At 40.0% G+C, this 25,515-nt stretch overlaps 1 protein-coding gene, 1 non-coding gene and 1 pseudogene across 3 annotated transcripts in view; 1 reads left to right on the top strand and 2 right to left on the bottom strand.

The window, feature by feature from the left end:
• The window catches only part of POLA1 (DNA polymerase alpha 1, catalytic subunit), a 302,841-nt gene that overhangs the window by 226,579 nt on the left and 50,747 nt on the right, over positions 1–25,515 (bottom strand). For both annotated transcript variants that reach the window (XM_029930723.1, XM_029930724.1), the window contains 3 exons: positions 24,640–24,764; positions 19,045–19,194; positions 18,515–18,637 (listed from right to left, as the gene is read on the bottom strand). In XM_029930723.1, coding sequence (XP_029786583.1) covers positions 18,515–18,637; positions 19,045–19,194; positions 24,640–24,764 — 398 coding nt within the window. The remainder of the gene's footprint in view (positions 1–18,514; positions 18,638–19,044; positions 19,195–24,639; positions 24,765–25,515) is intronic.
• On the top strand, positions 10,242–10,755 carry LOC115284110 (annotated as a pseudogene).
• Positions 25,367–25,496, bottom strand: LOC115284512. The gene has a single exon (XR_003905258.1).

The following is a 25,515-nucleotide window of genomic DNA, read 5'->3' as shown; positions in this document are numbered from 1 at the left end:
CAGGAACATGTGCTACAATGTAATGAGTAGCGGAGGGGAACCAACATACTCTACACTGAAGAATAAATCAGGAGCCATCCGCATGGGACTTACCTACAGCTGGAGTTTTTCCCTCTGCTAAATATCTCCAAAAATCATTTACAGTGATTCAATTTATGGTCTGCACAGGCTCCTGGAGGAAGGAACGACATGCCCTGTACTGGAAACCAGGGCCCAGGGGCAATCACAGCCGCAACCTCCATTTTAAGAACCGCAGAGGGGTGCAGGGAAATCTGTTCGCTCCTATGAGCTGGCCTTCCCACCCTGCAGGTGAATTCAGGATGCGAGCATCAAATACTTCAATCTGAAGTCTGTGATGATAAGCAAAAATTTAAGAGTTTTAAAAAAACTAAGCACAGAATACAAGGGCTGGTTCAGGAGAACCTAATAAAAGTAAGTGTTTTTTTTAAGTTCATATTTTATTTTTAATTAATCTCTATAGCCAACGTAGGGCTTGAACCCTCAACCGCTAGATCAAGGGTCAACACTGACTAAGCCAGCCAGGTTCCCCAAAAAGAGTGTTTTTAAAAACTGATTTAAAAAACTGTGCCTCAAAGATCAACTGATTTCCTCTCGCGTCTCTTTAGGTACGGCCATGTTCTCCTGTGTCTACCACAAGTCTCACTCCGAAAATAAATAATAGATGGACAGTTCATTTTCTAATTTTGAAGTAAAATGATTTTAGAAAACAAATACCAAAACCTCCTTGGCCCTCCACAATTCTGTAGTAATAAGTAATGCTACAGATGTGGCAGGAGCCCCTAGGTGACCACGCCAGCTCCTTTAACCAAAACCAGCCCGCAGGGCTCCACATCATCCTTCATCTCCAAATTGCAAATTGCAAAAAGCATTTAATCCAAACTGGCTTTAAACTTCAAACATGTTTTCAAACTTTGCTTCTCTTCAGGTTCTCTCCTTGCCAGATTTGCCTCATCACCTGCACTCACTGCCAACAGGATTTAGCAATTCATTTCATCAGTGTTCACCTTTCTTCCGTAATCTGAAAGCTGAGGTTCAAAACCCAAAGGGACTCAGTATACAAGACACATGGAAAGCAGGGAGAATAAATGCAACAGTATCAACCTGGCGCCTACTAGGTGCCAACCTCTGAGCTAGGTGCTGTGTGTATATGGCTGAGTAAAACCAACTCCCTACCCCAAGAGAGTTCATGGTCTAATAAAGATGAATAAAAACATAAAAACAAGTCAATCAATACAAAATGATGAGTGCCAAAATGGAACAAAGTGGTGCTGAGCAAGGAAAGAACATGACAGAGGAAACTTTCACACATGTACAAAGAAACAAGAATGGGCATGTCTACTTTCCATAATAGTGAAATTCCAACAACAACCTAAAAGACCATCTACTAGAAAAATGGAAAATTAAACTGCTAAATATTCATATGATGGAATACTATACAGCAGTTCAAATGTATTATCAGATCTGTATGTATCAACACAGAGTTCAAAAATGTAATGGTGAGAGAAAAAACTCAAGTTGCAAAGTCAAATATGATGCATCACTTGCAGAAATTAAATGGACACATTCAAGAGTAACAAAAGCGTACAAAAAGGAAAGAGACAAATCAACATCACAATAGTAGCTGCCTCTGGAGAGGGAAGGAGACTAGGGAAGGGAACACGAGGACACTTCCCATAAGGCTTTCTTTTATTTAACAAAAAATCTTAACATGTTCTGGGAAATGGCCACATGAATATGTTATTTTACTCTATAAAAAAAAAAGGGAAAAAAGAAAAATTAATTTAAAAATGAAAGCTGGAGGTGGGGTGGATGTGCCTATTTATGTAGAAGAGTCAAGCAGGCCTTACCGATGATGTGGAATATAAGCCGAGGCCTGAAGAGAGACCAACATGCAAGCCTGCACCAAGCCTGAGCAGGAACATTCCCGGCAGAGGGACCCAGATGCACAAGGACCCTGTGGAGGGACAGAACCGCATGTGTGTGTAGAACTGAGTGTGTGTGTGTGTGTGTGTGTGTGTGTGTGTGTGTGGAACTCAAAGTGGTGGCCCGTGGGAGTGAGCAAAAGTGGGGAAGGGGAAGGCAGCAGGTCAGCGGCACAAAAGACAACTGGAGAAGTGGGGCGAACCACACAGGACCTTGGAGGCCAAGGTGAACCAAGATGGAAGCCGATGGACGCGACACGCTGCAATCACACTAAAAAAAGAGATAAGCTGCTATGTGGGGAATGGATTAGAGGGGGCCAGAGGAGAAGGGAGACACACAAGAGGGGCTGCTGCAGGGATCCAGGCCAGAGAAGGCAGTGGTCTGAGCTGAGGGTTTTGAATGGAAGGCCGGCGGGACTTACGAATAACTGGATCTAAGCACTGAGACAAGAGGACAACTATTTCAGAAATATCATAAAATACTTGGTGCTTGCCACTTTGGGCTACTACTAGATATTGCTTGAGGATAGGAAAAAAACATTCTGGGCCCCAAACTATTTCATTCAAGTGAATGAACAAACTTATCAAACTCATAAGAGTAAAAAGTATACTAACAACACTAAGTTAAAGAGTGAGGAAAGTCAGGTCAAATAGGTTAGGGACAGTGAGTTTTGAGGAAGACAGCACAGAAATTAGTGATGGGGGTGCCTGAGTGGCTCAGTTGCTTCAGGGTCTGACTTCAGCCCAGGTTATGATCTCGCAGTTCGTGGGTTCAAGCCCGGCATCGGGCTCTGTGCTGATATCTAGCTCAGAGCCTGGAGCCTGCTTCGGATTCTGTACCTCCCTCTATCTCTGACCCTCCCCTGCTTGTGCTGTCTCTCTCAAAAAATAAGTAAAAAGCAGTAAAAAAAAAAAAATTAAAAAAAAAAGAAATTAGTGATGTAGGTGGACAACGGCCCCCAAAAAATAGAAGAAATGAAAAAGTTGAAACACAAATTAGAAAATAACTTAGCCAACAGCCTACAAATTGGCCTTATTAGACTACACTGTTGAACATTCAAGCAAGAGAAAAATGTACAAGGGGGTAAGAAAGGCTGTGAAGAGAGGCCAGGCAGGCCCACTTAAGGTGTTAAGTTTTTAGCCAACATTTACTTAATGCTTCTTATGTATCAAGGCACTAACAAAAATTATCTCATTTAATCCTCCTTCATCGGCCAGTTACTATTGCTAAAAATGAGGAAGCAGGGGCTCAGGGAGGTTAAGTAAGCAGTCAGTGGTCTCTAGCTCAGGGAGAAGCAGAGTTGGGTTGCACTTGCCTGGGATTTACCTGGGACCCTAGTGGGCTGCAGGTGGCAAAACCAAGGGTAAGAGCAGGGAGTACAAGGCCCCCAGGCCTGGGCCTGGATTCTAGATCTGCAACTTAGTTTAGCTGTTTCGCAAGTTACTTCTCTGTGCCTCAAATCCCTCATCCATCAACGGGGGATGCTCTACCTGCAGCAATTCCGCTCCCTGCCATCACTGCATTCAAAAGGCACCAGCTGAGTCCATGATCACCTCCACGTCCCAAAATGCAATGGACAATTTTCAAAACTTCTGTCAGTCTCTTTGTGACAGTCATCCACCCTCTGAAAAGCTCTTCACTGGCTTCCGTGGCATCACATGTTCCTCCTTCTGTCCTTCTCTGGTGGCTTTGCTACACCCAACTTTTTAAATCCATCCATCTCCTCCTCCAAGCCATATCAGGCTAGGAATCCCAGAAAAGTGTGCTCTATGCCCACTTCTCTTTCTATTCTTCCCTCTTCCAAAGTAATTTCATCCATGCTACAGCTAAATTTACCTCAACACACCAATGGCTCCCACATTTATAACCTGCTACCTCAAAAGTAACATGTCCAAAATCAAACCACTCATCTTTCCCTCTCCCAGCCCCACAAAGCCAGTCCTCTTCCAGTGCTCGTCACCTCGGGAAGAGACAACCCGTCCATGTGCCTGCACAAGTCAGCTGGGCAGGAGCAGGAGGAGTAGGAGCTCACCGGAGTTGTCCTGGACGCCTTCCCCTATCCTAAGCCCTGCATGCTATCTACCACCTGGCTTTGCTGATTTTTTTTTTTCTTTCACATCTCTGTCACGTCTGGATGTTTCCTTTTCCCCTGTCAGCCATCACAACAACCAAGCAACCACTACCATTTCCTTGGAATATTTCAATAAGAGCCCACTAATTCGTTTCTCTCATATATTCCAAACACTCCAACTCATTCAGCACCAGGATCTTCTCAAAATGCAAATAGAAGCCAATCCCTCCATCTGCACATGGGACCTGCTGACACTTCCCGCTCGCTCAACGTGGCCTGCAAGGTAGGACTCCTGCCACACCTCCAACCTCCCCTCACATCACCCCCCCATCACTTTCTACACGCCAGCTACAGCAGCCTTCCATCACTTCTGCACCCTGGAGTGCTTATCCCTACATGGTTAACACCAGCACACACTTTCTAGATCTTAGCTGCAGTACCACAGGCTCAGGGAACCTCAGATTCTTCTTCAGTCTGGGCGCCTGGACCCTATAGAGGACCTCCAGCACTCAGACATTCCCCTCCCTTTTGTTAGCACTTATTTCCTACTAGAATGGCAGGAATATTCATGTGGCTGTTTGCTTAATGGCTCTCATCAACGAGACTGAAAACTCCATGAAGACAAGGTCCTTGAATACTTAAATATACCACTGCGTCCCCACCACACCGGCACCAGGCCCAACACCTGTAGGGGCCTGGCACCTTCCTCTGGGCTGTTATGAGAAACGATGGTATATTGGTAAGGTGCTTTGTAACTGTAGCATGTAGCAGGAGTCATCATCTGGCACCCTCTGACAAGTGAAAACACAGAAGCTCAGAATAACTGACTTGCTCAAAGCTGTACAAAGCCAGCAAGCAGGGGGCTGGGTCTCGCACCCTTGGCTTCCGGTCCACAGTTTCTCCAGTGCATACTCTAGCTTTTCTGCATGGCTTCTGCTTACAAAGAAGTCCTTTTCTCTTCTTTACTAGTAAGGAATCACAAGTTTGGCCTCCCAAGCTCTAGCTCTAATTTTACTGGAATTATTACCTAAGGCTTTCGTCTCAAGCCCACAGGTCAAAAGCAATGTCATTTGTCTCCATTTCCCTCCACTGTACACACTCAGCAAGTATTACTTGAGGAATTTCTGGCTATGAGGCAAGAATCAGTAATTGAATTAAATATATTCACCCACTCTAACCCAATCTTCCACAAACAAGTTATTTTTCCTGCCCCATCAGGACACCATTAAGAAATACACGAATTTTCCCTGTAACAAAATGATCAGCTGTCTATCACACAATGCCATGCAGTCCAACTTAAATAGAACGTACACCCTACCCTGTTGGCTGGCACACAGAAATATTACATGTGGCCTTAAGAACAATGCACATTATTAATAGCCTATGAGCTTAGTCCTTTCCCCAAGTGCCCCCCTGCCCCTGCCGGCAGAAGGCACACCGCCCTCCTGCACAGTGCTGAAAATACCGTCTGTGGTTAAGTCGGCAGGGGCTAAAATAAATACAGCCAAATGTCTGACACTCCAAATTATGACCAAAATCTTACCTCTGCTCCATTCCCATGCCACTCAACTCCTAGCCCTAAGGCAAAAAAAAAAAAATCTCATTGCTAGTCTCAAAATTTAGCCACAAATTTTTGTTCAATGTGAAACAATAAAGCCAATAAAAATAGGTCATAGAAAGCTAAACCCAAATGTGTAAAGAGGAATCAGTGATTCCAAACACCACACATAACCCATTTGTGGAAATCATTTATGCTTTTTTGCTCCTTTCACCATGCAAGTAGAGGCTTACTTCAGTCACTTTCTATTTCATTTTGCTCTCTAAGAGGAAGGGAATTTTTAAAAACATATTTTAAATGTTGAGACTCTAATACATTCAAGTTTAAAAGGGACATAAGCGAATTCAACCAAAAAATTAGTAACAAAAAGGAAGCATGGACAGGCGTACAACCTGACCCCGGCACACACAAAATTTCAAAGTAGGTATGAGATCCTTACAACACTGACCACAGGCTTCTGGAATCCCTGGCACAAAACAGACAGCTTCTCAACACAGACACATACGGGAGTCCTTCTCCCTGCGTTCTACAACTCCCACAACTCACACAACTCTGCTCACCATAATCTGACACAGTATTTACAAGATGGCAAATTGACGCAGGCTCACACTGCCTACTGACATGAAGAAAGACCAACAGAAGGCACTCATTCTGTTAGTCTTCCCTAGTTTACCAAGCCTGAGCCCTGATAAACCCAAGCAGCTTGTTTTGTTTTTAAATTAGAGATGGATGTTTCTGTAAAGGGTCTGACTGCGCTATTGTGAACAGTGCGCTCTGGCTGCCAGACAGTGCGGGCTGCTCAGAGTAGATTCTTCCCATTAGCAACAAACATACCCGGTACAGCTCAGACAAGGCGACAGTGTAGTGACATCTTGTACACCATCAGGTTCAAACACTGGGACAGCTGATCCATCTGGGAAATGGGAAAGCTGCAAGACTGCCAAGTGTGACCTCGTCACCCATAAATCTATTATCTGGCCAGATGAGGAAAGGGTGAGCCACAAAAAAGATCAGTATTTCTGTTAGCAGTGATCCTTTCTCTTCAATCCATCTATATCTGCAATTTGTGAAAAGAGGGGTAAAAAGGATGTGGGATAAAAAAAGGAGTTATATGATATTTCCCCCTTTCCTTAAGTGTAGTATTACCCAGGGGCACCTGGATGGCTCACTCGGTTGAGTGCTTGACTTCAGCTCAGGTCATGGTCTCATGACTCATGAGATTAAGCCCTGCATCAGGCTCTCTGCTGTCAGCAAAGAGCTTGCTTGGGATTCTCTGTCTCTCTCTGCCACTACCCATTAGTATGGGCACTTGCTCTCAAAAATAAAACATTAAAAAAAAAGAGTAGTATTATCTAGGACAACCTATGCAGAGTGACTAGAGAATGAGACAATTAAATCTTACACCAATGTCTAGGCCACTGGTGAACAGGAATTAATAACTTCACACTTTTCTTTTCGTCTCTTAACAACGAGGGAAAGGCACTTTCGAAATCAGTACTGCTCTGTCATCTTGGTTCAGTGCCAAAGCAAGAAGCTTTAGAACACCTGTCAAATAACACATGACTTGTGAAAAAAAAAAACATATACCAAAGCAGGTTTATGTAAAATGTTCACATATGGAGAAAGAAGACTGAGTCTGGGTTAAGAGTAAGTCACTATTTCTGGTGAGGGTTAGGGAAGAGAGGAGGAGATTTCCAGGACTCGTTTATGTGAGTCAAGTTACGAGTAATGAGACTCTGTCTCAGCAGATGTCACGATGACAACCCACGATGTCAGTCTCATAGCATTTATCTCCTCATCCTTAGCCACATCCCCAGTGGCTTAGAAATTAAACAGGTAAAATTTAATAGGTGAAAATACTCTTACTTGAGAAGACAGGGATGGTGTCTATTAAAAATGTACCAAGTATCCTTTTTCCTGTTCTGAGTATCCGAACCATTCTTATAAACTCAAAATAGGCTTAAATATCAAGATCCTATTTTTAAAAATGCATCTCCTCCACATCCACCCATCTGTAAGTGCAGCAACTACTCCGCCAGCATGATCCCAGAGCTAAAGTCAACTAACATTCACTTTGCGGGCACAGGGTTAGGCACTAGGTGAAGCATCGAAACATACAGACGTGATCCCTCACAAAATGAAGTGAAATGGAGACTGGAGAATATAGGAACATTGTGAGACTATAATCTTTTGTCAATAAAAAGAATAGTTTTAAGTGTTCTTACTAATTTATGTAGCCCCATTTTGAAATCAAAGAGTAAAACATCCAGTGTATGGGTTTTTAAAAGGCACCAAATTATATTGAGACTAAGGAAATTCAACCTTCCTTAAAAAAATAAATCCCAGCACTTTTGAGGTTAGTAATGAGAAGGTTCTGGAAGATGGGAGAGGTCAGCCCATACAGCCCCAGGGCCACCTGTTACTGCTATGGGCACCTGTGGTATAATGTGTGTGTAGGAGGGTGCATGGTGCTCGTTCTTGACAAAGCCTTGTTGATCAGCACATATAGGCTCTTCCTTGGGTTCTCCAAAGCCCGTACAAGACAAAGATGAGGCATGGAGCATGTGGGTGGCTCAGTTGGTGGAGCATCCGACTTTAGTTCAGGTCATGACCTCATGGTTCCTGAGTTCGAGCCCCATACTGGGCTCTCTGCTGTCGGCGAAGAGCCCACTTTGGATCCTCTGTCCCTCTCACTCTCTGCCTGCACTTCTCTCCCTCTCTCTCGGAATATATACACACAATACATACACAAAACGTTAAAAAAGACAAAGTTGAAGCCACCATCCCCAACCTCAGGAAATATAAATGGGATAAAAAAGCAAGTCCATTGCTATCTCCTTGTTGAAGCTTCCTCCTCTCATGCTCACATATCCCAGCCCAGTTCACAGGCAGGTCTGGACCTCATTCAGCTCCTCCTTCCCAGCTACCTCTGACACAGAACTGCCTTGCATGCTCCAAAACCTACGCAAGCCTTCGAATGTTCAAAACCATAAGAGCACATACAGGTGGGTGTTCAGGCCTCTCGGAGGTGCTAGTTTCCAACTATGAAGAAAGAAGGATATGGGCATTCCCAATTTATTTTTAAAAGTCTAAAGTCTTGCAAAAAAAAAAAAGTCTCAAGTTTTGCTACCATCTGTCATCATACAACACCATTGCCATACCACTGGCTGTATTCCCTATGCTGTACCTGTAATTCCCGTGACTTACTGTATGGTGACAGATGGTGACTAGCTACAACTGTGGTGAGCAGAGCATACACGTTAACTTGTTGAATCACTAAGTTGTACACCAGAAACTAACGAAACACTGGATGTCGACTATATTCAGATTAAAAAAAAAAAGTCTAGGGGAGCCTGGGGTGGCTCCGTTGATTGAGCTGCCAACTCCTAACTTGGGCTCAAGTCATGCCCTCAGGGCTCGGGAGATGGGCCCCGCGTGCAGCTCTGCATGCAGGAGAGTGCAGGGCCTGCTTCGGATCCACTGTCCTGCTCCCTCTGCTCCTGCTCCACTCAAGCTCGCCCTCACTCTCAAAAATAAATAAACGTAAAAAAAAAAAAAAAAGGAATAAACAAAACTCAAGTGTTGGCTATTTTGAAAGAAATATTATGACAATGTTTTCAAGTATATGAAATCAAACCAGGCCTAAATGTAACCCACTTATTTATCTATATAAATGCAACACCGGGTTAATAAAGCATGAATTATTCTACATACTTCAAATCTTCTGTACAGTCTTTCTCTCAAATTACTGAATGCCTAAGTTATTATAATTTAGACCAGTCTTCCATGGGTATTTCCAAATTAGTGCTTCTTATCCTTTTTTAGTTATTCATTTTGGGGGAAGGGAGAGAGAGAGAGAGAGAGGGAGGGAGGGAGGGAGGGAGGGAGAGACCGAGCAAGAGCCGGGGAAAGGGGCAGCGGGAGAGGGAAAGAGAATCTTAAGCAGGCTCCATGCTCAGTGCAAAAAATGACAAAGGGCTCGATCTCATGACACTGAGACGACAACTTAACTGACTGAGCCATGCTGGCGCCCCCTAGTGCTTCTTATTCTTGTATTTACTATCACTACTGTCATCGACTTTCAGAAAGGGTATAGAGAAATGAACAAGCAAATGCTGATGTTAATTAGTAAATGTTAATCAATATAAATGATCTGTAGTTAAGATGCCATTTACTTGGCTAGAAATAGGTATCTCTACAGAATTTAAAGGTATATGAAAAGAACCTAGGCTCCAAAATAACTACTAACTTGTACTATGAAGAATTTCAATTCATTTCATTTGAATGGCCATGGATTCTGATTAGTAGGCGTGAATTACTAACACTGAATAGTGTTATCAGTTTTGAAGAACTGCCAACACTTTAGAACCCAAGCACCCCTGAAATACAATAAAAAAGGCAATAAAAAGTTTCTGATTTCGAATTTTATTATGTAAACAACTTCAAAAGTGGTAAGTAATCTGTGATCACTGAAAAAGGATATTGCTTCCTTTTAACATAAAATATATTCTGCCAAAACATGTCACACCTTCCCCTCAGCCTTAAAAGGAACTCTCTTATATTAAAACAATAAAAATGTTAGGAGGTCAGCTGAAGTTAAAAGTAGTATTCATGGGGCAGTTGCAGTTGTGCTCTCCTAGTTCCTGTCTGCCTGTCCACGCCGCCCACATGGCCTCCCAGAACCCCGGCCCAGCCGCTGCCAGCATCAAAGAAGCTGAGCCCAGCCCAGCAGGGGTGCCACCCGGGGCCCCGTGGGCAAGAGGCTACAGCAGGAGCTGATGACCCGTATGATGTCTGGTGACAAAGGAAATTCTGTCTTCCCTGAATCAGACAACCTTTTCAAATGGCTGGGGACCATCCATGAAGCAGCCAGCACAGTATACGAGGATATGGTATAAGCTCTCCCTGGAGTCCCCCAGTGGCTACCCTTACAACGCACCCATGGTCAAGTTCCTCACGCCCTGCTACCACCCCAATGTGAACACCCAGGGGAACATCTGCCTGAACACCCTGAAGGACAAGTAGTCTGCCCTATATGATGTTAGGACCATCCCGCTGTCCATCCAGAGCCTGCTAGGATAGCCCTTTGAACACACATGCCGCTGAGCTCTGGAAAAACCCCACAGCATTTAAGAAGTATCTGCAAGAAACCTCAAATCAAGTCGCCTGCCAAGAACCCTGACTGTCTAACTCTCTCCTTGTGCTCTTTTTATTTTCTCCTTAGATGGTCTGTCCTTTCTTTCGTTTCTGCCTAGGACTCTGTATCTTAAACTGTGGTGTCATTTTTGTTTTGTTTTTTAAATTAACTCTCTGGTTGAGCCCTTGTGATGAATATATTAAATAAATACACTGGTTTTTTTTTTTTAAACTAGTACTAACAGTGGCTATTAAAATTTTGGAGACAGAAGTAGAACTCTCCCCTCCTACCACCCACACAGTTTACATAGGTTTGGTCTGGTCTGGCAAGACAATTCTTTACACTGCCATGTCTTAGGCGAAAAAAGCATACATTTTTAAGGCAAAAGTTTCCCTTCAACCTACAGAAGAAGGAGGCAGAAAGGAAATGTTGAGAACCAACAATTCTTCATCCTTTGGGCATCAGGTTCCCCTCCGAGAACTCTTTGATGTGATGTACTCTCGACCCCAAAACATACACGGGTGCAGACACACAAAATGTTGCATACAACCTCATAGGACTCGTAGACCTCCCCTGAGTTCTACCTGGGTTGACTGAAGCTCTCATATGACCATCTAAGCAAAAGACAACTTCAAACTCTACATTTTCATGTGTCCCAAAGATCATTTTCCTTCCTTCCTTTCTTTCATACAACTTCCTCTCTCTTCATCTACTATGACAGGGGATGTTAGAAAGGAGGGTGGTGACATACCTATTATTCATGACTCTCTGAGACCAGTGATGCACAAACTTTCTTACCAGAATGTATGTATTTTAAGCCCTGTGGGTCATTTACTTTCTGTGGTAACGACTCAACTCTGCCACTATAGCCTAACACAAATGGAGGCTCGTTAAAATTTTATTTACAAAAAACAGGCAATGGATCAAAGTTAGCCCATAGGTCATAGTTTGTTGATCACTGGAATAGAGGAACAGATTCAACAACTCCATAAGGAAGCAAACAGACAAATACAATGAAATCCCTAACTTAAAGCATCTCTAAAAGAAATTTCCAGAAGGATTAAAGATCTAAGAAAAGAAATTAAGGGAGAATGTCTATGTCATTGCAGAAGAGAAAAGATTTCTTTTTTTTAATGTGTTTTTATTTATTTTTGAGAGACAGAGAGACACAGTGTGAGCAGGGAGGGTCAGAGAGAGAGAGAGACACAGAATCTGAAGCAGGCTCCAGGCTCTGAGCTAGCTGTCAGCACAGAGCCCGATACGGGGCTTCAACCCACGAACCGAGATCATGACCTGAGCCGAAGCCAATGCTTAACCGACTGAGCCACCCAGGTGCCCCGAGAAAAGATTTCTTAAGAAAAAAAAACATACAGGGGGGAATAAATCAAATTATTTGGCACTAAAATAAAAAAAAGAAACTTGTACACATTCAAAGACCACAAATAAAGGACAAGCCACAGACTAGATATTTGCAACACAGACAACCAAACAAGGACTAGCCTTTGAATTCCTAAGAAACAGCAAAGAACAAAAAGAAACAAACAAAACAAAACCAAATAAAAACAGAAAGAAAGAAAGAAAGAGAGAGACAGAGAGAGAAAGAAAGAGGTCATATATACACATAGGCAATTCATAGAAAAGCGAAGAGTTAAAACAAATGGAAAGATGCTCACCTTCACTAATACTTACGGAAATGCAAATTACAATCACAACAAGATGCCCTTTCACACTCATCTGGCAAAAACTAAAAGTTCAGAAAATAACAAGTCCAGACGAGGATGTGGAACACTAAAGATCACGTTTAGAAGTTTGTAGGGAGTTGAAAATCCCTCGATAGAAAAAGAAACAACAAATTGAAAGAGACAAAACTGTATGTCAAAATCATTTCCAGTTCTCTTCAGATTAACCTCAGATACTGTGACTGAGCGAGCCAGGTTTTATAATCCCCCTCCCCCTGGACACAGATATGAATTTAGTTATTTGAAAGAATTAGCTCGCTGTGATTAATGACTGTTGTTACCAATCAAAGGTCACACACTGTTTATGGCTGGGCAGATTTCACTCCTGGTAATCCAGGACAGACACTCTTGCCTGTGAGACAGTGCACCACAGTGTTGTTTATCAAGGGAAAAAAACTAAAGGTTTTTAAACCTGAAAACGTGGGCAGTGGGAGAACAAAAAATACACTGAGCTATATTTATTCACTGAAATATTATACAACAGGTAACATGAATAAATGTAATCTAAAAATGCATCAATATGGATATAATTAAAAAGTAGAATATAGACTAGGGTTTTTTCCCTACTTTTTTCCCTCTACTTTTTTGGGGGGGGTTGGGGGAACTGCAAAAAAATGATGTATAGCATGACACATAAATGGTAAAACCTTCTGGGGCGCCTGGGTGGCTCAGTCAGTTAAGTGTCCAGCTTCAGTTCAGGTCATGATCTCATGGTTCATGTGTTCGAGCCCCACATCGGACTCTGTGCTGACAGCTAGCTCAGAGCCTGGAGCCTGCTCCAGATTCTGTGTCTCCCTCTCTCTCAAAAATAAATAAAAAACATTAAAAAAATTTTTTTTAATGGTGAAACCTTTTAATGCACCACCTGCATAGATAAATGTTTGTTGTAAAAGCAAAAAACCATGGGCAAAAAGAATAAAAACCAACCCTTAGGAAGCAGTTACCTCTGAAGAAGAGAAAAGAATGAGAGAGGGTAGGAAGGAACCAGTCTTCAAATGTTTCCATAATATTTTACTCCTTTTAATTTTTTAAAAAACTACACTTTTTAAGAAAAAAGACTGGAAAAGTGAAATTTTTGCTTATTTCTAGATCAAGATAAGAGTCTCCCTTAGCAGTTCATTATGAGATTTTCCATTCATTCTCTTTCTCCACGGACACCAATAGACACGACAGCCCTGTGGCCCGGAGGCCATTCCAAAGGGCTGCTGACAGGCGGGCGCCACCACACCACCAAAAGGCTCTCAGGAAGGCTTGCCCTGAGTGCAATGTGTTCATGAAATGATCCTGATACATGTTCTAAACGCACAAATTTCAGCTCTGAACACTAGTGAAAGCTAGACGACTACAGCTGGGTGGCAAGAACTCGTGTCAGCCTCCCGGATGAGAAACTGAAAACACATGGGCTCTATACCCAAACATAAGAGCATACGTTCGCTTTAAATTGCAACCAGATATCCAGACCAGAAATCCTTTTATCAAGAGCACAGAAATAACAGAGTGCAGAAATAAAACAATACCAACATCAACAAGTACTAATTATTCCATAAATACAAATATTACCAGTACACTGGGGATTATACAATGAATATGCTTATAAGCATAGAGAATGTTTAAAATCCCTTTTTTAAAAAACCCAAGAAGCAAAATTACATATCAAAATCATTTCAATTCTCTTTGGATTAGCCAGATACTGTGACTGAGTCATGTATTGTAGACTCATGGCCACATGTATGAATTTAGCCATGGGATAGAAGAATTTGCTAACTATGATACATGCAACGATTGTCCTTATCAATAACAACTTAGAATTCAAAAAAATCATTATTTTAAACACAATATAGACTATTACAATCCTTTGGTACAGTGTTAGCCTTCAACAATTTCAAAATTAATCAAAGTCGAAATTTAGACAGATTTGTGTCACTAAATGGCCTTCACTATTGTTCAAAGAATAAAAACTCTTAATTGATTAATGATCTCAGGGTATCTATCGCCATCTAGTGAACAATCACTTCAATTACCACACCAGTCACTTGACAACCATTCTCTTTCTTGACTGGTTTAAAATCTATGCCCACCCGGTGCTATCAACTTGCCCAGTATCTTTTTTTATGTCTCTCTACATATACATTGAGAACAAACACAAATACAGGTGATATTTATCCTGATTCACTTTTGAGTGTCTATAAACTAAGTTTCCACATTACTTCTCTGAAAACACTGACTTCATTATTTTTAAATAACTCGCACGCTATGAGGTCCCTCATACAATTCGTTAACCGTTAACTAATTCCTCTACCACTGAGCAATTAAAAATCATAGAAGAGTTTAAGTGTGAAAGATCACACCTGGGCAAAGACAATACTGATGTCCATTTGACACAACTATTAGCATTTTTATTATAAACCTGTTAATAAAAGTATAATTAATAATTACCCTGAGTACTTTAGCAGCCATAATACATCTGATTACAGAAATTATTGGGTCACCAGAGCCAAACCTGCATGATTCCAACAAAACTAAGCGCACACAAAATAGAGCTAAAAACAAGAAGGGAGGGGGGCTTACAGTCTCCCCAGACTGTATATTAACCCATATTCAAATGCAAAATTTTATAATCTTTTACGATGACATGCTACCAGGTTTCCTTATTCATTTCCACTTGAACCTTAATCTAATTTATCCTACAAGGACCTGAAAAACAACTTCTAACATCTGAAGTTACTGTATTATTTTGTCCACTCCATCTCCTTACAAAAAAGACAACTGTGATAAGTCATAAAGGTATTCCAAAATTTCAGCCAACTGACTCTCATTTTACACTTCACCCCTACTACCTCTTTAATAATCAAGAAATGTTTGAACTGAAATCACAAAGGCCTAATAGCCTTTGGCCTATATGGAAAACGCTAGTAAACCCAAGAATGATTACCACAGAGAATATTTCCATCCACCAGTGCTAGTAATTATCACCAATACTTTAACAATCAGTTTTATTTTAGGAAATAATTTCTGTAGGTGGCTTTGAATCTTCTTCTAGAATAAGATTTCCAGGGAGCAAATGTGTAATTATTATTTCTCATTAACCTCACATTACTTTCAAGGCCGACTTTCTGTAGTTGTTATATACATTTTTTTATTTGTGGGAAGGAGCAAAGGGGAAAGAGACAAGGGGAAAGTAGAAACCAAGAATTTAAATCACATACAATTATTTCCAGATTTGTTTCTTAGTGGAGAGAGCAGAGGGTTTTTTTAATAGTTTATTAAGATTTGTTACTGCTGTATTTTATACAACAGCAAAATTAAAACTGAGTTTAAATAATCTATTCAAGATCAAGCTAAACAAAAATATTGCCCTTAAAGTACAATGGATTAGGGGAGTAGGGGAGATCGCTGGACAAATTTGGGGTTTATCATTATCAACAGTGCCCTTTTAAGCTTGCGGATTTCTGAGCCAATGCAGAAAATGTAACAACAGGGATTTCCCAACAGCAAGAGGCACTCTCCAAGGGAGTAAATTGTCAACTATTGCCTCTCGTGAGAAACTTAAGAGTAACCTTGATCCAATCTCAATAGTCAACCCATGTATTATCACCCAGTTGGGGCAAAGTGAGTACATTTCCTAATACAAAAATAAGACGGTATTCTATCAGAAGCCACTGGATATATACACAGAAATAAAATTTAAATAATTTTAAAGTAAACTTAGCCTAAGAAACTGAAAACGTCCTTCCCTCACTCAACTAGCCCCTGAAATACCTGTATCTTCCCATGTGAAAAGGGCCTGTATCTTGAGATGAGTATCAAAAAAGACGACCCTCGAGGAATATAAACAGAAGCACAGACATGAAAGACATCAGGAGGTGGGGTAGACAACACTCCTGCAGTAGAAGCCTTATAATCAGCAAAATATGGATTCCAATTCAAAAGAGTCACTTGTTAATGCTTCGCCCCTGAGTCTTAGCTTCCTCATCTGCAAAATGGGAATGTTTTTAGCCATACCAATGGCTTCTTGTAGGGTTTTAGAGAAATAATTCATCTGGAAGTTCCTCATACATTGCTGGTATTTAATACATGTTTTGTCCTTCCTCACTGTGCCCTGAGCCAAGTCTGTGAGATAGGGCTGTCAACACAAGGGCCTCTCTGAACATCCGTTTGTTTCATGCCAGCTAGATCTCTGCTGACCAATACAGGAGCCACCACCCACATGTGGATAATTAAAGATAAATTTATTTTAATTATAATTAAATAAAACTCAAAATCCAGTTCCTCAGAAGTCGACACCAGCCTGATATCAAATACTCACTTGCCACGTGGGCTAGTGGCCTACTGTACTATAAACTGTAGATGGAGAACATTTTCATAATCTCAAGATTGACCGGACAGTGCTGGTCTAGATGCTAAAGCAAGGGTCAGGAAATATGTTTTCTGAAAAGAGCCAGATCACAAATATATTGGGTTTTGCAGACCATGCAAGTCTTGACAGTGACTACTCATTACTACTGTAATGCAAAAGCAGCCACAAACAAAACATAAACAAGTAAGTGTGGCTGTGTTCCAATAAAACTTTACTTACAAAACTAGACGGCAGCCTGCATTTAGCCCATGGGCCATAGTTTTGCCAACCCTGAGCATTCCTCTCATAACCACGAACTACCTCCTTAAGACTAAGTAGACGCTCTTAAATATGGAGGACAGACAGAGGGTTACTGAAGGGTGGGAGGGGGGTGGACTAAATGGGTAAGGGGCATTAAGGAATCTACTCCTGAATCATTGTTGCACCATATGCTGACCAACTTGGACGTAAATTTAAAAAATAAATTTAAAAAAAATGAAAAATAAAAAATATTTTTTAAAAAAGACTGAGTAGTCTCAAATCTACTAGCAGAAATAAATAGCTTACTGGAGTGAAATGGAATTTAATATTTAATATAACTATTCTTTTACAAATTAAGAAAAACCCACACATGTGGGGCTAAAGCTAGTGAAGCTTATATTGTCATAAAGTGACAGTATCTCAAATCTGTTTTGTATCTTTCTAAAGGCCAGAAGCTCTCAATCCCTAACTCCACTCCTTATCTATTCCTGGAATTGCGGACTTCTATATCCAGCTGCCTACTTGACATGCCTAGAGATCTATTACAAATCTCAAAGCCAAAGCAGTATTCTTAATCCGTCTCTCCCAGATTTCTCTACCTTTTATATGTATGTAATGGTGTGTGTGTTAAATTTTAGTTAACACACAGTGCGCAATATTGGTTTGCAGAGTACAATTCAGTGATTCATCACTTACCTACAACATCCAGCGCTCATCACAAGTGTCCTCCTTAATCCCTATCACCCATCTAGCCCATCTCCCACCCTCCTTGTTCTGTACTATTAAGGCTCCCTTGCGGTTTGTTTCCCTCTTGCAGATTTCTCCATCTTAGTAAATGGCTCCATAAGCTAACCAGCTATAAGGCAAAAATGGAGGCATTCTCCTTGATCTCTTCCCCTTCCCCTGTAATCCAACAGAATACATTAGCAAACAACTTGTTCCCTTACCCTTATATCACTTTGCTCTCATACCTGTTACCTCCTAAAGAAGCCTTCTCTAATTTAAACTAGCCATCTTAACATTAAACTAGCCCATCACCCTGTTTTAATTATCACTACAGCAATGGTTTCTACCATATCCTCTTATTTTTTATGTTTGTTTATTCACTTATTTACAAGTCTCTTTTCCCAAACTACGGTCTCCCCATCCCAAGTCCCTACCACATGCCACTCTACCCCACTCGCTCTAGGTAGAATGTGACTTGCATGATGCAGGGGAACCTTTTATGTCTTGCTCAACACTCTTCTCCCTTAACAACGTCTGGTACAGGGTAGACGCTCAATAAATACCTTGTCAATGGATGAATGAATCGGTCCTTACTTACAAACCTATCTGTCTTGAATTTGTCTTAAGAAAGGGGCATTTGAAGCTGTTTAGGCGACAAACTGGGTTCTCCCACGCTGTAACATGTATAGGTTAAAAAAAAAAAACCTCTCATCTTTAGAGATATGAATGTTATACCATTTACCTCCCTTCCTTTGTACGTCACCAAAGCAGCCAGTGGTTTGGCATAAAATCTGCTGTAGGAAAATCCCAGGCAGCCATACATACTGTTTGCTGTGAGCTTCAAAGCCTTCTGTCGAATGTCATACTGCAGGCCACACAAGGACAAAAGACAAACAAAATTTGCAGATGCTTAATCATTATATTAGATGACTTTTTAGATCACCAATGACAATGAGAAACCCTCCATGTCCCTGAAAAAAAAAGAACTCTTAACACATTCAGCACACCCACCCACATGCACAATTCCCTGACCTTCTGGAAGCAAGCAAATACAGACTCCAAAGCTCCCAGAAGTGAGAAGGATTTGGTCCAGATATGGCTTTGCAGATATATCTGTCTTCCATTCTGAGGCATTCTAGTGTTTGTTTCTTGCCCACATATTTGAAATAAGCCCATGAAATTGCCCATAGCATCATCTTTAAAAGATTCCTAGATAATCAAACTCTAAAAGCAGAGACTGTCACTCAAATATCTCTCAGTAAAAATATATACCTGAAGAACCAGGTCTGGATTTAAATCTTGCTGTTTCATTAGTTGTTTGACTTGTTTTCTCCTCTCTACCAGCTTCCGGATCTCTCTGGGCAAAATGCCCATTTCTAAGTTTGGGTCTGGCAGCTCAGGGATCTGTTCTTGTTCTCCATCCTGATGAACATACAACAGAAATTTCAGACAAATCAAGCTTTTGTAAAACAATTTTCAAAAATAGTATTTTGTAGGCATTTATGCAATGATCACATCTTGAAAAGCTACTTTCTTGCCTACGTATAGGTCAATAGCACGTGGGTAGCAGAAGAAAAAGCAGAGAACAAGTCCACACTGCCTTAGTAGCAGGCAGAGCCCACTTCTAATAGCCTTGTTCCCAATATCTCCACCTCTCTCATTACTAACAAACATAGATATCATTTAAAGCGATCAATTTCGGGACGCCTGAGTGGCTCAGTCGGTTAAGCATCCGACTTCGGCTCAGGTCACGATCTCACAGTTTGTGGATTCAAGCCCCACATCGGGCTCTGTGCTGACAGCTCAGAGCCTGGAGCCTGTCTTCAGATTCTATGTCTCCCTCTCTCTTTGGCCCTCCCCTGTTTGCACTGTCTCTCTCTCTCTCTCAAAAATAAATAAGAAACATTAAAAAAAAACTTTCTTAAATAAAAAATAAAGGGATCAATCTATATATACTCCTCCCTTCAAAAAGATTGGGGAGCAACATGTTTGGAGGAATTCTTTTCAAAAGAAACACTGAGACCTCTAGGACTTAATGGGGGGGGGGGGAAGAAGCCGCCAAACTACTTGTTTTAAGTCATACGTACTCTCAAACAAAATACCGTAACACTCTTACAACTAAGGAGAATCATGGCAATTACTATGAGTATTTTAGACTAAAAATGAGACCCCCAAATACTAAGTCAGCAAATTTCCTTTAGAAATTTGGAGCACATATTTAAATAGTCCATGAATTTTCTGAAAATTAATATATACATGTTCCTTAGCATTTATGTAGGACCTTTTATCTGTGAATTGCTTTGCCATTGGTAAAAGAATAGCAACAATTTAAATAGTCACCACCAGCCTTCTTATATGAAAATTTAAAGCAGGAAAAAGCAAGGAAAGCATTAGACCATTTTTCTGAAGCCTCCATTAATTCTACTAACAGGCTGCAAAGAAAAGCCAGGCACATTTGCCCTTTCAAAGGTTCAGAATTAAAAATAAACCTCTTGGCTTCAAGTACGGCAAGTCAATGCCATTTAATAATCAAGCCTTTACTGAGTATCTGATTTTATAAAGATCAATATTTTCAAATGAACAATCTTATAATAAACAGGGATCTATTGTTTTCCAAAAAAAGCAGATGATGATAGCAAACTTATTAAAGAGATCTTGGTACATATTCCCATTTATTTATAGCAAATATAACAGTCACATAAAAAGTTAACTGAAGGACGAAGGGGGAAGGGGGTGATGGGCATGGAGGAGGGCAAGTGTGGAGATGAACACTGGGTATTTTATGGAAACCAACTTGACAATAAACTATAAAAAACAAAACTTAACTGAAAGGATCTGGCCCAGCTCAACCAATACTAGCTGTGTGGCACTGGCTATTTTGAGAATCAAACGAGGTACTGCACAGAAAAATGATACAGAACCTATAAACTGCTATGTGTATAGTATTTCTTAGATGACCTTTAAGGCCTCTTCCAACTCTGAAATGATTCTATTATATACCCATAGTCCTAATTGGAAAGCCCAAATATACAAAACAGTGGAGGGGATGAAGGAGGCCGGATCCCAGCAATTGTCACAAGGCTCACATAGTAGCAGGCAGAGCCCAACGAACAGTATTAGGCAAGGGCAGTCACCACCCTTTGGGGATGTCTACCCAATTCCTTCTCTGTAAGATTCTCCTCTAGTCCCAAGGAAAGGCCCGTCCTTAGCAGCCATATTTGTACTCTGTGAACTCGCTCCTGTGGTCACAGCAGATGGTACCAGGCATGCTCACCCACTGAAGCAAGCCTTTAAGATTCTCTCTTCTAGGAAGACAGAACTGGGGCTGATAAACAGCTCCAAAACATGTGGTTGGAACTAAAAGACATGTGAAATCCAGAACGAGAGAGTAAATAGACATCTGCCACAGGTATAAAGAATCAGAGAAAAATATATACAGAGATAACATGTTACCTTATTACTTTACATCTTTTCGCTGTTGGAGAACCACATCTAATCAAATTCCCTACGGTCAGTTAATTATATAAGCTTATATATGAAGAACCATACATCAAGTTATTAGGCCCTACGTAAAAGTGTGGACTGACTAGATTAAAATCAATGTGAAATAAATCAAAGATTCTTTTAAAAAGGCTGTTTAGTGAGGAGAATCATCAAGAAAGGCTTGCAGACCCAAAATTTAAAAGAATAAAAATACCAAGTATTGGAGATAATGTGGCATGACCCACATTCATGGCTAGTGGGAGTGTGTAACACAGTACAACTACTTAGGAAAATAATTCGGCAGTTTCTTTCCAGGTTAAGTATACAGTTCTCATACGAACCAGCCAATTCACTCTCTAGGTATTTACCACCCCAAAACATGAGCGCATATCCATAAAAAGATGTGAATGTTCATAGCAGGTTTATTAATAATAGCTAAACACTGAAAATCCAAATGCTTATTTCAGTAAACTAGATAAATCAAGTGTGGAACACTTCTCAGTAACACAAAGGAAAGAACTACTGATAATGCAACAACACGGATGAATCTCAAAGACATTATGTTGAACAAAAAAGCCAGATACAAAAGAATACATACTGTACCACTCGACTTATACGAAGTTCCAGAATAAGGAAAACTAAGTGATAATGACAGAAGTCAGATCAATGATCAACTGATGGGGGGGAGCTTGACAAGAAAGGTATGAATGAATTACCAAAACTAATGAAATGAAACTAACACAGTACTTTCAGGGAAACTTACAGCTGTAAATATCTATATTAGCAGACAAAATTTCAAATCCATAACCTAACCTTCCATCTTAAGAAATTAGGAAAACAATGGCAAACTAAATCAACAAAAGCAGAAAAAAGGAATAAAGATTATAATAGAAATACAGGAGATAGAGAAAAATCACCAAAACCAAAGTTCCTTCTTTGTAAAGATCAGCAAAACTGACAAACTTAACAATATTGACCAAAAAAATGACTCAAATTACTAAAATCAGGAAAAAAGGGGGGATATTACTAATGACCTGAAAGAAACAACCATGATTATAAAGGAATACTATGAACACTTTTATGACAAGAATTAGATAAACCTACACAAAATAGACAAATTCCTAGAAAAACCAAAATGGACTCAAGGAGAAATAAAAAATCCAAATAGACATAAAACAAAGATTAAATGGAAATTTAAAAAAAACATAGAATTCTTAAGACTAGACAATTTAGGGGTGCCTGGGTGGCTCAGTCGGTTAAGCGGCCGGCTTCAGCTCAGGTCATGATCTCACGGTTCGTGGATTCGAGCCACTTGTCGGGCTCTGTGCTGACAGCTAGCTCAGAGCCTGGAGCCTGCTTCGGATTCTGTGTCTCCCTCTCTCTCTGACCCTCCCCTGCTCACACTGTCTCTCAAAAATAAATAAAAGACATAAAAAAAATTTTTTTTAAAGACTAGACAATTTAACTAGTGAACTTTAACAAATATTTAAAGCAGAATTAACACGAATCGTTCACAAATTCTCCCAAAAAAACCCAAAAAACAGAACAGGACGAAATACTTCCATACTCATTCTAGAAGACCAGCATTATTCTAACACCATACCAAAACAAGACAAAAACATAGCAAGAAAAGACAACTACATACCAAAAGCCCTTAGGAATACAAACAGAAACCTCTTCAATAAAATACTAGCAAATTGAAAGCAGAAACATATTAAAAAAATTATACACCAAGACCAAGTGGAATTTATCCCAGGAACACAGATTGGTTCAACACACGAAAATCAATGTAATATACCATATTAAAAGAATAAAGGACAGGCGTGCCTGGGTGGCTCAGTCAGTTGAGCATCTGACTCCAGCTCAGATCATGATCTCACTGTTCATGAGTTAAGCCCTGCATTGGGCTCACTGGTGTCAGCACAGAGCCCGCTTCAGATCCTCTGTCCCCCTCTCTCCCTGCCCTCCCCCCCATCTCTGTCAAAAATACAGAAACATCTAAAAAAAGAAAACAAAACAAAAAAAGAATAAAGGACAAAAAGCACATGATCATCTCAACAGATAACAAGTAGTTGACAAAATGCAATGCCCTTTCATGATAAAAACAACACACAACGAACTAAGAACAGAAGGGAATTTCCTGAATCTGATAAACACCATCTATGGAAAAAACCCAGTTAACAACATACTTAATGGTGAAATAAAGACTGGATATTTTCCCCATAAGACTAGGAACAAGAAAAGGTGTCTGCTCTTGCCAATTCTATTCAGTATTGTACTGGAAGTTCTAGCCAAGACTGTTAGACAAAAAAAAGAAGAAATATAAGGCAGCTAGATTATAAAGACTTAATGTAGAAAATACTAAGAAATCCACAAAACTATTAGAGCTCATAAATGACTTTAGCAAAGTTGCAGGAGACAAGATCAATACACAAAAATCAGTTATATTTCAATATACGAGCAACGCACAATCCAAAAATAAAATTAAGAAAACAATTTCACTTACAATAGCATCAAGAAGAATGAAATATTTAGGAATATATTTAATAAAGGAAGAGTTGTGCAGAGAAAACTAAAAAACCTCACTGAAAGGAATTAAAGATCTAATTAAATGGAAAGACTCAATTATCACAGATCGGAAGGCTTAACACTAAGATGGCAATACTTCCCAAATCAATCTAAAGATCCAGTACAAGCCCTATCAAAAGCACAGCAGGCATTTTTGCATAAATTGACAAGATGATTCTAAGACAAATATAACATACATCATAATCATAAATATGTCATATATCAAATATACCTTATATATCATATATATCATAAACATAAAACATATCCATACAATAGAACAGTATTCAGCAATAAATAGGAATGAAATACTAATACATGCTACAGTACAGATGAATCTTGAAAACAGTATGCTAAGTGAAATAAGCCAAACATAAAAGGTCACATGATTCCATTTATGTGAAATGTCCCAAATACATAAATCTATAGAGGCAGAAAGATTACTAGTTGACAAGGTCTGGAAGGAAAAGAGGAATTGAGGGAGGGTACAGCTAAAAGGTACAAGGAATTCTTTGGGGAGTTATGAAAATGCCCTAAAACTGACTGTGGTGCAGGTTGCAAACTCGGTGACTACGCTAAAAGCCATTAAAACTGTACATGTGAAAAAAGATGAAATACATGGTATGTGAATTACATCTCAATAAAGTTGTTAAATAAAAACGGTACAGAACCAGTGCAAATTTCCATCTACTCACCATTCCCCCTTTTTTGACCACTAAGAAAATACAAATTGTATCCTCAAGAGGAAAAACTAGAATGCTAACCCCTTTGGTTCTGTTCTTTAAGCACTGCTTTTAATCTCAATTTAATACAAACCTCTGTAGATTTCTGTGCCTCTGAAGCAACTCTTTGCACTGTTGTAAAACAAATGTTGAATTCCTGAATGATGGAAGGATACAAACTGTTGAAGTCCAGGAGCAAAATAAACTTATCATATAAACCTGTAATAAAAAAAGCCATGTTACAAAAAGGCTTTTTAAAAAAGGGGGGGGGAGGTTATAAAACAGATTTGTCAAAACATAACATTGGAAGAATTATACAATGTAGTATATATATTAAAAACTATAACATCAAAAGCTGTGAGTTACACCAATGGAAAAAACTACTCAACTCACTCCACAAAAACAAGTTGTATTAGAGTGAAAACTTGGGTCACCAAAGAGGAAAAGAGAGACCCTGTCTCACCTTGAAACCAGCTACAATGATCCTTTCTGCAGCAGCCCCAAAGTACACCATTTTGATGGGCAAACATCTTCTCATATCATTTACGTTAGATAGGCATCATATCCATTTCAAGAAAATGCTGTAAAGTCTCCTTCAAGTAAGCACTCCCTCCCACCTACCCTACCCTGCCCCCAAAATATTTAGTGATCCATATATATATATGCATAAATATATATAACTTCTCACTGATATCAGTAAATATATATGTTATATAATATATATACATACATATTTTTAGTCATCTTACCTTCTAAGAATAAAATGGAAAGCCCATTCACCTGTACATAAATGGTGTTAAAAGCAGATAAGTGATGTATATAAATGTCAGTAGTGGAACGATCCACCCTTTTCACTTGCAAAGGGTGAACAGAAAGCTACTATATTTCTCTAGGACATTTATAAAGAGTTATCTTCACCTTATGAAGAAACTGAATCAAAATAAATGTCCACTATTAAGAAAATAAAAAC

Source organism: Suricata suricatta, chromosome X (assembly GCF_006229205.1).
Source record: "Suricata suricatta isolate VVHF042 chromosome X, meerkat_22Aug2017_6uvM2_HiC, whole genome shotgun sequence".
Classification (NCBI taxonomy): Eukaryota; Metazoa; Chordata; class Mammalia; order Carnivora; family Herpestidae; genus Suricata; species Suricata suricatta.
This window is presented reverse-complemented; position numbering and strand designations above follow the sequence as displayed.